This window comes from Podarcis muralis, chromosome 5 (assembly GCF_964188315.1).
Source record: "Podarcis muralis chromosome 5, rPodMur119.hap1.1, whole genome shotgun sequence".
NCBI classification, from domain to species: domain Eukaryota; kingdom Metazoa; phylum Chordata; class Lepidosauria; order Squamata; family Lacertidae; genus Podarcis; species Podarcis muralis.
In genome coordinates, this window is record NC_135659.1 from 4696567 (window position 1) to 4708703 (window position 12137).

Below are 12137 nucleotides of genomic sequence, written 5' to 3' on the forward strand. Positions count from 1 at the left end.
AAAATACAATCATAAACATACAGCATATCTGCTGCTGTAGGTAAGATGGACTCTGAGCTCTTCAGCAGCCTCAGCTTTTGTAGCTGGAGTCAATCAGAGCCCTGCCGTCCCATGATTCATGCTTCCTGTTTTTGGTAGCAGCCCTTTTGTATGATGCAGATCTGCCCTTAGCAGCAGACTGTGGGGTTGGACTGGAGAGACATGGATTGAGTCCCATCACACCCAAGACGCTTTCTGAAAGACCATGGGTCAATCTTCAACCATCAGTCTGGCAAAGCACATAGCGTTGTAGGAATGAAATTAGGCTTTATGTTGCCCTGAACTTTTTGATTGAAGGGTGAGATTTCTTGATCCCTCCCTCCTTCCCTCTCTCTCTCTCTCTCTCTCTCTCTCTCTCTCTCTCTCTCTGTGCTGTTGTTGATTCTTGCCAATCAAACCTTTTTCCTATTTTCATTGCTGTCCTAGGAAAACAGATTTTTTTAATAACTTCCTGTATTTTTCTTTGTTATCGGATGCTTCTAGCTTTCCCTACTTTTTGAAAACAGCAATGTTGTTATTACAAGTAATGTCCACACTTTTGAAATCTCATGAGAAGCTGGAGGATTTTGAATTGGAGATCTGATGCAGACTGAGTCACATTTTAGCTAATCGGAGTGCAGAATACATATTAAATCCTAGAATGAATCCTAGTATATAATAAAAACTGTGTGTTAGAATCTGAAGATACTTAAACAAAACAAAAATTTCTTATTCAGCGTTTTGATACGTGTTTGCTTTGTTCAACACCTATTTTTCTGTAGCACTGAAGACGTGTATTAATTCTGCTCTCTCTAGGAGATTTTATAAAACAATATGTGTAGGTCTTTTGAAAGTTGAGTCACAGAAGTTGGCTGAGATTGATTTGATTTTTCTACTTTTGACTGCTTTTAAGATCCCAGTTGCCATAACAACTTTATTACCTATTTTTTTTCTTTAGCAAATCAGTTGCCATAACAATAAAATACAGCTTTATGAATGTGACCGCATTTCTTTTTGACATTCTTCATTTTTATAAAAATACCTCGTGGTTGGGGGTTGTGTATGTTTCTTAAAATATTAAGCCTTCAATCTAGCATTCTGCATATTCATGGAAGAATCTCACTGAAGCCAATGTCTATCCTACTGTGTATTTTCCTGTTTCTTTCCAAGCCAGCATTTGGACATTATGAAATGAATCTATTCATATAATCTATAGGCCAGGAAAGGGGCATATGGCATAGGCAGTTGTCCTGTTAGCCAGCCCTCGAGTCTGCAGTTGTTGTTGCTGAATCCCAGGTTGGCTCTGAGAAAGATTCCCTCCATCCATGATCTGATTATGGAGGAGAAGGCTGATTGTGGTCTGTACCACTGAGACCTGGGTGAGTAAGCAGGGTGGAGTGGGTCTCCCCCAGCTGTTCCCACCTGGATACTTAGTGCACAATCAGGACAGACTTGAGGGTCCAGGAGCGGAAGTTGCTGTGTCTATAGAGATTCCATCTCCCTTTCAGGCTCTCTGTCCAGTTGTGAGGGGGATCTAGAGTGTGTGTTCCTGGCATTGGGCTATTAGGACAGATTAGAGATTCTGCTGGTTTACTAGATGGATGGCAGGTTGCCTGCTCTTGATGGAGTTACACTCCCTCTAAAGGAGTGAGTACATAGCTTGTGGGTACTTCAGGATTCTTTGCTGTCGCTTGAGGCTCAGGTGGCCTGTATTCAGCAGTCAGGATTATGATTGGCTTAACTGAACTAATATTGGGGTGACTCCAGGGGTTCAGCCTGGCTCTGTCTGGGTATCACACCTTGCACAAGCCAGACTCAAGCTCACCTAGTTGCTGCTAGCTCACGTAGCTCACTTTTATGTGAAAAGTGGACATTTTGTGTCTTGCATGTCCTCCTCTCCTTTTGCTCAAAGTCATCCTTGTCTGTTCTCTTTTGCCTTCCCCCTGTCTGACTCAACTTATTTCGTCATATAGACCAATTTCCACAAGTTATCTGGATTGTTAATATTCCCATAATTATTGACAATGTTGTTCCAAACACAGATTTCCAACAGGTCAATAAAGTATGATATAATGCAGATGTGGACTCAGCAAAATTAACTTCATGTTCTTGATTCTAAATTCATGAAAGCACGCAATACAAATTCACACACTGCTAGCTGTAATTTGGCCACTTTCCTCCTGAGTTATTGAAACAGACATACACCATCTGGGGCTTTAAATCCAGTGTGGCCCCATTTTGATTGGTTCTCTTGCTACCAGTCAGCAATTTCATGCTGGTTACCAGCAGCTTTGATAACACCTTTACTTCGGATTTATTCTTTTAATATTCCCAGCTTTGCTACCGACTTCAGGGGAGTGGCAGCTCTCTTTTGTGCCCTTTGGTCTCTTGCTCAGTCCTCCAAGGCACTTTGATATTATTGTTACCAGATTAATAGCAGTATGTCAGCTTCTGACAGTTTCCAATATTTATTTCTACTAATATATCACTGAGCCTTAAAACTTGCTGTGTATCACATAAAAAATGTGGCAACAGAAACATACAATAAGCTTCAAAGAAACTATTTTTCAACCGCATGTCTGTGTCTAGCCAGTTCTTCCCTACAGGGCCGTCTTACCCATAGGCGCTAGGGGTGCGGGCACCCGGGCGCTGGGCTCTCAGGGGCGCCAGGCCGAGAGTCCGGGGCCCGAGAGTTGAGTCCGGGGAAGAGCCCGTCTGTCGGTTGGAGTGCCATGGCAGGCTCTTCTGCTGCAGGCAGCTCTGCACCGCGAGTTCGGGGGCAACTGGCCAGCAAGATGCTGAGGCGGCCGGCCGGCTCTGCCCTCCTGCGCGCCTGGGACTGGGCAACCGGGGGGGGGCGGGCGCCGGGTGGATCTTTGCACCCCGGTGCCACATATGCTTGAGAGAGCCCTACTTCCCTATAAAGGGCTTTGGAAATGCTCCACTTATTTTTACCAACAAGGTGTCATATGAAAGCCCATGGCAAGCATTGGCTGGGATTGTGTAGTCCTAAAGCACTTTTGTGCTATTTGGGTTTCCACAATTTAAAATTCTGGCTACTACTCACTATTATGCTATGTTAGATTTGGTTCTAAAGAAGAGAGTCATTTCAGTTGAGGCTTTTGGAGGGTGCAAGGAGTTTCAGTGTGTGTTTGTGTGGGACTTGAAGAATCCTAGTGCATAAATTCATATATAGCTTTTAGGATCCCAGGTATGAAGTTTAATTAAACAGATGTAGCTAAATAATTTTTAATTCCAGTTCTGAGGTGTAATGTGTTCTGTTTAGCAGCAGGCATGTCCAAAGTCTGTTTCGAGGGCCCCCCGCGGTCGGTTTAATCCAGCCTCTGTGGTATTTCCTGGGGTAAAATCATAAAAAACTTTAATACTAAAAAAAGGTCAACAACTTTGTTTGGCTCTTCGGTCGGCCCTCAGGCCCTTCACTTTGTCAAATCTGGCCCTCTTTGAAAAAAGTTTGGACACCACTGGCATACGGGGACCTTTCACAGAGCTGTACTGACTTGTATCATAGCAAACAAGGCAGTTAAAGCTGGAGAGCCTGTGACACCTCTTTCTCTACCAATGATATTACAAGATATCAAACACATGCTGCCAGGTGGTGTTTGCAGCCTGTGGGCTCTAAACATGCTAATATTATTACAGTATGCTAGCTCAAGAGAAGCTTAGTATGAAAACTGGCTTCATACTTAAAGAGTGCCTTTGGCAGTTGAACTGGTGCAAAAAATTTTACAAATTTTATTGGTAAAAACTATTTAAAAATACAAAGTAAAACCACCAAATCAGAATGGCAGAAAGAATACCACCCAGTCTCTCCCATCCCCTGGCTGAAGGGCTGGGGTGTGTGTTAGTATGATGTGCTGGATTCACCCACTGGCGGAGGAAGGTGGGGGGGCGCACAGCTCCGGGTGTCATCCCTAAGCGGGGGTGACATTCGGTGATCTGCCTGCCCACGACTCGGACTCCCACGCCCACCACTAGCTGTTGGGGGAAGGGCTGGGGGGAACTGCTGTGCCTCTTTGCTGGTTCCTTCCTCTCCCCTTCCCGCTTGCCTGCCTTCTTCCCGTCCTCTCCCCTGCCTGCCTGCCTCCTCCAGCCGAGAGCACACGCAGCAGCTCTCCCCTTCCTGTGACAGCTGGCGGTAGGTGCGGGAGTCATGGGTGGGCGGTGCGCCGTTGCCCCGTGCTCTCGGCTGGAGGAGACAGGCAGGCAGCGGAGAGGACAGGAAGGAGGCAGGCGAGTGGGAAGGGGAGAGGAAGGAAGCGGGATCAGTGGGTGCGTGTGCAGCTATCCCGCGCCTGGGAGGGCACCCTCCGTGCCCCTGGGGAGCATGTGCCTGCGCCCCTCAGGAATGTGCCTGCCCTGGACAGCGTGGGCATATGTTCTGGCACTGGATTCACCCCCACCCAACCAGCGGAAAGGAGTGGAGGCCCTAGCTTTGCCCTAGCACATGGAGACCCACTGCTGGTAGTAGCCAATAAGGTAAAGGGACCCCTGAACGTTAAGTCCAGTCACAGTTGACTCTGGGGTTGCGGCGCTCATTTCACTTTTACTGGCCGAGGGAGCCAGCGTTTGTCCGCAGACAGCTTCCGGGTCATGTGGCCAGCATGACTAAGCCGCTTCTGGGGAACCAGAGCAGTGCACGGAAACGCCGTTTACCTTCCTGCCGGAGCGGTACCTATTTATCTACTTGCACTTTGACATGCTTTCGAACTGCTAGGTTGGCAGGAGCAGGGACCGAGCAACGGGAGCTCACCCCATCGCAGGTATTTGAACCGCCGACCTTCTGATCGGCAAGTCCTAGGCTCTGTGGTTTAACCTACAGCGCCACCCGCGTCCCTGGTAGTAGCCAATAGAAAGCCCCAAAGCTGAGGGTGTTGTGGGGTGCTGGCAGCTTTAGTTCTACTTTAGCCCAAGCCCTGCAGAACCCAGTCATTAGCTTGTGCTGACCTGGAGCTGGTGGGGAGAGACAGAGAGAGAGACAGAGAATATAAAAAACCCTGCTCTCTCTCTCTTTCTGAGCATTGACTTATTCTGACTTTTTGGCGATAGCAGTTCTTTTGGATTGGGATTGACTTAGTGGTCCAGAGAACTAACTGGCAGAAAACGGGAGACTGGCAGAGATATCTCCAGGAGTTTTTCTGAGTTCCAATGGAAGGATATGGGTGGGGGGACGGACAGGGAAGAGGCTTCCAGATTTTGGGGAAACTTAAAATAATTATTCTTGAAATGTCACTTGACCAACCTCCACTCAGATGCAGCTATGCTTGGTATGCAAGAAGCGTTCTGGAACAAGACAACTCAAAATATTCTAATTGTTTATATCTAAGTATATATACCTCGTGTTTACATAATTGCTTAGTAGAGAAGTTTGCAGTTGACCGTCTCTCTTAGTGTACAGTGGTACCTCGGTTTAAGAACAGCCCTGTTTACAAACTATTTGGTATACGAACTCCGCAAAACTGGAAGTAGTGTTCCGGTTAGCAAACTTTACCTCGATCTAAGAAAGGAAGCCGAACAGTGGAAGGGCACCGGTGGTGAGAGACCCCATTAGGGAAAGCGCACCTCGGTTTAAGAACGGACTTCCAGAACAGATTAAATTCATAAACCGAGGTACCACTGTATATGGTCATAGTTCCATTCTGAATTTAGTTACATAAAAATATCAAATTGAAGAATTGTGTGTATCTTCTATTTTTGTACGTACCTGCAGTCCATTGGTGGAAAAGAATAATAAAAACAGCAAGCTAATTAAGTATATTTTGAAAATCTGAAATTTTCCATTGTGGCCCTGTTCTGTCTGCAGATCACTCTCTGATCTATTAGCTGCCTTGGAGCAGCTCCACACTGGATAGTGGCAGCTGTGATTATCTCTTTCTACTATTTGTCCTGCACCCCTCCTCACTCCCATCCCCCGGACAAAAACATCTTCTCTAATTTTATGATTTCAGGGAATCTAATGATACAGTTAGTGAACTGTTGCCTTAATTATAATGTTTGAATTTGAATTCGGAAGTGCTATTAGAAATAAAAGTAAAATTCCATAGACTTGATTTTGTTTGTAATTAGCCCAACTGTTTTAATATGGAATTGTAGTGGTAATGCATTTTTAATCTGAGTTGCTGTATAACATGACTTAATTGAGAGTTTTAGCATTAGTTATAGTTGTTTTCCTATGTGTGGTTATGTAAACAAATGTAGATGAATCATTTTTACAGTGAATATTTATATGCCTCTGTATTATGATTGTGATAGTAATTTGAATTATAAAGGGATTAAAGGAAGAGCTTCCAAGTTTTACTAATTGCAATAAAACACATTGTAATTTCAAATGATAAACAAGTTGACTTACAGAGGGTTGTTTTTTTAAAAAAAACACACACCAAACCCTTATTTATGTGTTTAATAATTAATAGCTCTTTCTTCCCAGTGGGGATTAGATTACTGCTGACTCGGGTTAGCTGCTGCTCATTTTTAGTGCACTAAAGGTATCTTTGGAGTTGGAGCATGTAAGTTATTCCTGTGGATATTTTCATTGCTTGTTTGATGGAAGAATGTAGCTCTGCAGAAGCATGCTTTCCCTAAAATCCTCAATCTATTAATTGAGATTGGTCACTTTCAATTGTCTTCCTTTTGTCATTCTTATTCATGGCTTGCTGTAGAAGGCTATAAGCCAGCATTGTCCCTGGCAACTGTTACCTAGTGACAGTTTCAGCTGCAGTAGCCATTGGTTGTTCTTTTGATTGGGGCTGAAGGACCGAGTCACCTTTCTGATGGCGAGTTTTTCTGCATCAGCTAAGGGTGCGGAGGAGGGGCAGACTTAGGTGCAAGCTGTAAAATCACAAGAGAGCATGTAAGAAATAGCAATAGCATTCTCAAAACTGATCACAGTAAATAGGATTTCTGTGTCTACACCACAGCTCCTGACAAAGCAAATATATATGCAAGGCACCGCTTCACTGCTTTGACAAGAGATTTTAATTTTGACAGTATTTTAATTTTGAGATAGATGGAACTGCTTACAGATGAGCAATGGGCAACGTTCTGTGGATGCTATAAAAGCACAAGGACCTTCAGCACAGCATGGTGGTGATGGACATGAGACATGAAACTTAGAAAATGATGCTTTCTATTCATCCCACTGCTGCAGCAGGACCAGAGAAAAATCTTTTCTTTCTCATGTAAGGAATTCTTTTTTCAGAAGGCACAGCAAGGATCATTAAGCAGTGCCAATGCGATTCCAGCATTTCAAAAAGAGAAAAGAGAGTCTGCTGTTAACATAAAATTGAAATGACCTTGGATTTTCTTTTTAATTAAAATATGTGAGCTGAATAATTTCTCCTGTATCTTTAAATGATTAACAATGCATTTGATCTGGGTGTGGATGGTGGGTGGGTTAAAAAGCAAGACTGCTGCATGCGCTGAATGAAAGATCCATACAGTAGTCAAATACCAGCTTATTAGTGAGCATCGAAGGAGCCTTCTTACCCCATTGGATGTGTCATAGTGGCAGATGTAATGGATGTGGTAATATTTGCTTCTGAGATAAAGAATTTTTGAAGCAGATGGTTATCGTTTGAATTGTCTAATGAAATGCGCATGTAGCAACTGAGGAAATGAAGCCTGAAGACTAATGGAGTAATAGAATGCAACGACAGCTTTTCTTGTTAAATCAACGTTTCATTAGCTTCTTAGAAGAATTTAGATGAGAGTTAATTATCTCATTGTGTTGGGACATACGAAAGAATGTGGACATCACTATAGAGGTGAGAAATGACATGGATAGAGCTATGAACTTCACTGTATCAGCTGTGGCTTTATTTCTAAAGAATTTTTTTTTATCTTTTGTTGCTCTTGAAATTAAATGCAAGACAAGTTTGTATTCCGTGAGAACCTTGGATTACCCTATTGACGTCTAATATTGTAACGGACAGCATATCTTTCTAACTGGCTTGACTGAAGATCCAACATCATGTCTATTTGTTTCTTTCCTTTATTTTACGTGGTCTTGTTAACTAAATGGAGAGGATATTGTTCATCGAAGGGACGAACCTGTTCTTCATGCAGTGATTGCTGCCCCAACATATTTCTTTACTCGTTACCAAAGACTAATGACATTTGTTTGCATTAAGATGCCCCAAATCTTGACCTTAGTAATGCAGAATGAAGATGATACAAATGACATTATGCCTTGAAGAAAGCCGAAGGATACAGTATGTTAGAATGAGCGTCTTATTAGACTTCTTATCTACTTTGCTTCTAGTTTTTAGCTCCTAACAATTTTTGTTTTAGAAAACATTACATTGAGAATTTCTACCCAGTCCTCCCTCCTTCACGTTTCCCCCCAGGAAAATGCACTTGCAGAGATTTTTATCATGACATTATATTTTACTCTCCTTTTTGGTGTTTCTCTCCTCCACAAGTACAGCTTAAACAAAGTGCTTTGTTTAGAAGTGCCTTGTCTTTTGCTAAGGAAGGAATGAGCACAGGAAGAAGCTGAGCCAGTGGCCTTTTTGCCTCTTTTCTGGATTGTAATATGAACAGTTTTAGAAGCAATTCCAAAATCTACCCAGAGGAATGGATATGTAAACAAAATTAGCTGGTGACTCACAAATCACCTAGTTCTGAGTTTTGAACACATTGTTACGTAATGCAGATCATGAACCAGTCCACTTGGATTGAGTGGAAGACTCTGAATATGAGCGGTAGCATTGTGAATGTATCTGAGCATTACTCCTGTCCAATTGGTTTTGGACACTACAGTGTTGTTGATATCTGCATCCTTGAGACTCTAATTATTGTCTTACTAACATTTTTAATTATAACTGGTAACTTAACAGTCATTTTTGTCTTTCACTGTGCTCCACTGTTACATCATTATACCACCAGCTATTTTATTCAGACTATGGCATATGCTGATCTTTTTGTTGGGGTGAGCTGCTTGATTCCTACCTTGTCACTGCTGCACTATTCTACAGGTGTCCACGAGTCGTTGACTTGCCAGGTTTTTGGATATATCATCTCTGTACTGAAAAGTGTTTCTATGGCCTGTCTTGCTTTTATTAGTGTGGATCGCTATCTTGCTATCACAAAACCACTTACCTACAACCAATTGGTTACACCTTGCCGGTTGAGAATCTGCATCATTTTGATCTGGTTGTATTCCTGCCTTATTTTTTTGCCTTCTTTTTTTGGCTGGGGAAAGCCAGGTTATCATGGAGACATTTTTGAATGGTGTGCAACCTCTTGGCTTACCAATGCCTATTTTACTGGCTTTATTGTGTGCTTGCTATATGCTCCAGCAGCCTTCATCATCTGTTTCACATACTTCCACATATTCAAAATCTGCCGGCAGCACACCAAAGAGATAAATGACAGGAGAGCTCGTTTTCCTAGTCATGAAGTGGACACTGCTGCAGAAAGTGGGCACGGCCCTGACCGGCGCTATGCTATGGTTTTATTTCGTATAACCAGTGTGTTTTATGTGCTCTGGCTCCCCTACATCATCTACTTTATGCTGGAGAGTTCTAGGGTGCTGGAAAACCCAGCACTGTCTTTCTTAACAACATGGCTCGCTATAAGCAATAGTTTTTGTAACTGTGTTATATATAGCCTCTCAAACAGTGTTTTCAGATTGGGACTTTGGAGATTGTCAGAGACTGTGTGTTCATCTTGTATACATAAAAAAGACAGCATTGTTCAAGACCCAGTTCCTAGAAAACGGGCTAATTCCTGCTCCATCTGAGGAGAACTAAAACAGACAAATACAATGTGATATTTGGGCTAGGTAGTATTCTATCCTTTGGAATATTGCTGCAATAAACAGTCAATAAATATTTATTCATTGCAAAATGAATTATGGATTGAATGGTGATTTGTAAGAAAAACATGTAGCTGGAATGGTCAGAGATGGATTCTTGGTGAAATTGTGGTATATGAGGGAATCACTGGTAAATGTAGGGCAAAGCTTCCAGTAGTATGAACTAATCTGTTCAGAACTAAAGAATAATTCATCAACAGTAATAGTGAAATTGTCACATATTATATATGTGGATGAATTTGTAGTACTATGTTGTATTAAGATAAATCTTGTTTGATGCAGTAAGTGATGGATTATCAATTACGTCCTTAGGAAATATATGTTTTAATATGAGGCAGCTTCAATCTTGTAGTTTTGTCTCTTGTACAAAAACATTTTTAAACTACTGTAATTTTAAAATTAAATATATTTCTTTGCAGGGAAATAATGTAAAGTATATTTTAATGTTCTAGTGTAACACATATAAATGACTTAATACTTTTCTGTTCTTTTGGAGCCTTTTGTTCCCATTGCTCAGGCATATTATTTATTCTGGGGTCAGAAGTCCATATAGTTGCCTCCTTGCCCCCTTATAGCTACTGTTCTCAAGCTGTTTGAGGGGACTGGAGTAATTTTAGGCACAATGTATGTGAGGGGCAAGCTTTGAGAGAATATACCGTTGAGTGAAACAACAGTCAAATTATTGAAATTAACTTGTATTTTTTAGTGCCTACTAAATTAGCACAAATTTATGGAGTCTTTTTGTGCTAATGCTTTTGCTTTGTAATTTATTGCATATGCAATAACATCAAATAGCAGTGTGACTTAGCTGCTCAATAACACTTTTTAAATGTAAATTTTAAAAAGCAGGTTCCACTTTAGTTATATAGTTGTGAATGTATCGCAGTTTGCATGAGCTCAGCATGTATATAACACTGTATATTTTTTTAAATGATCATTTTGTATTCTGTGCCTAATGGTTTTCCTAGCATATTGTTAAGTCATTGTTTTAAATTTGGGATAAATAAAATTTTGAGTTGACTTTACAGAAGTACTTCTTGCAGTCTTAAATGCGTATTAGGCAAATCTTGTTAGAGGTTCACAAATTAAGGGGTTTTGTAGGGGACTGGCATTGGTGCTTCCATAATCAATTTGTGAGGACTCATTAAGTATGTAGGGCATGATCCAGTTCACATTACAATCAGTGGGACTTAACATGTGCTGGATTGTACTCACAGTTATCAGTAATTTATATAATACTGATTTTGGCTCAATCTGCCATATTCTGACTGTTGCTTTTAACCTGTGTACCAGATATTAAAATAGCATTTTAAATGTCTGCCCTATAATTTCTTATTTTACCAGAACACTAATAATGAAATTCTCCCTAGAACCTTTTGCACCAAAGGTTATGTACTTTTGTGTTGAGTATACCTGGTTTATCCAATGGGGAAGGCAAAACACTTGACTTATTATCAAAGACAGTTTCTTAGGGCAAGATCCAGTGTTGTGCCAGTGGATGCAATGAGGTTTCCCCTTCCTGTCCTCCCCCAGCACCTCCCCAGTCTGCTCCTGAGGGTTCCCAAAAACTCCGGAGCAGACCTTAGGTATGTGCAGAGGGCTGCCAGGCTGTGGGAGGAGAGGAAGGGCAAGTCCAATTTCCTTTAATAGAAGCCCCTTGCATGTGGGTTGTTGATACCACTGGGTGTCACCCTCAGTAATTTTCAAATTCCAGAGTATTTGAGACAAGTTCCAGTACTGTTTCTGAAATAAAACTCTGGGACAAAATATAGTGCAAAGATTGCCAAAAGATAGCGTTCACATTGTGTTTCTGAGAGAAGGAGAAAATGGGTATACAAGCCCATACAAATGAGATCATTGTGATAAGGTCCCTTCCCCCCCCTGATATGCAGGAGCTAGAAATAGTATTTTCTACTCTTTCTGTTTGGTTTGGTTTAAAGAGGTTGGGTGTTTTAAATATGTAGCCCTAAAATGTGTAGTTCATGCTTTAGTTATGGTTTACTGTTGTGAATTTACTGGTATTGCATGGGAATTGTTTCAGAGCAGATTGGTTTTTAAGCTTGGTGGCAGGACCTGTCTGGCTGTTGTTTTTTTAATGTACACTGTCTAATAATCATAGGACATGGGCAGCAAGATAATTGTGGTGGCTGTGGAGTTTCCTTGTTGTCTGACCCCTTCATATATTAGTGAACTCTCTGTGGATTCTTAGTTTGAAAACAGTTCTAAACTACTTAAAATTTAAAAATCTCTTAAAAGTATACAAAAATACAATGTAAAAATAATA

The 12137-nt window shown here is 41.6% G+C and overlaps 2 protein-coding genes across 4 annotated transcripts in view; both read left to right on the forward strand.

Moving 5' to 3' along the window:
* Nucleotides 1-12137, forward strand: part of RABGAP1L (RAB GTPase activating protein 1 like) — a 148507-nt gene that overhangs the window by 29729 nt on the left and 106641 nt on the right. The window lies entirely within an intron of this gene.
* Nucleotides 5016-10883, forward strand: GPR52 (G protein-coupled receptor 52). Its single transcript, XM_028732329.2, has one exon. The coding sequence runs from the start codon at nucleotides 8684-8686 to the stop codon at nucleotides 9776-9778; it is 1095 nt and encodes a 364-aa protein (XP_028588162.1). The 5' UTR covers nucleotides 5016-8683; the 3' UTR covers nucleotides 9779-10883.

Bases quoted from the DNA above. Each gene is read 5' to 3' on its own strand.
- GPR52 (XM_028732329.2), top strand. From the start codon at position 8,684: ATGCAGATCATGAACCAGTCCACTTGGATTGAGTGGAAGACTCTGAAT.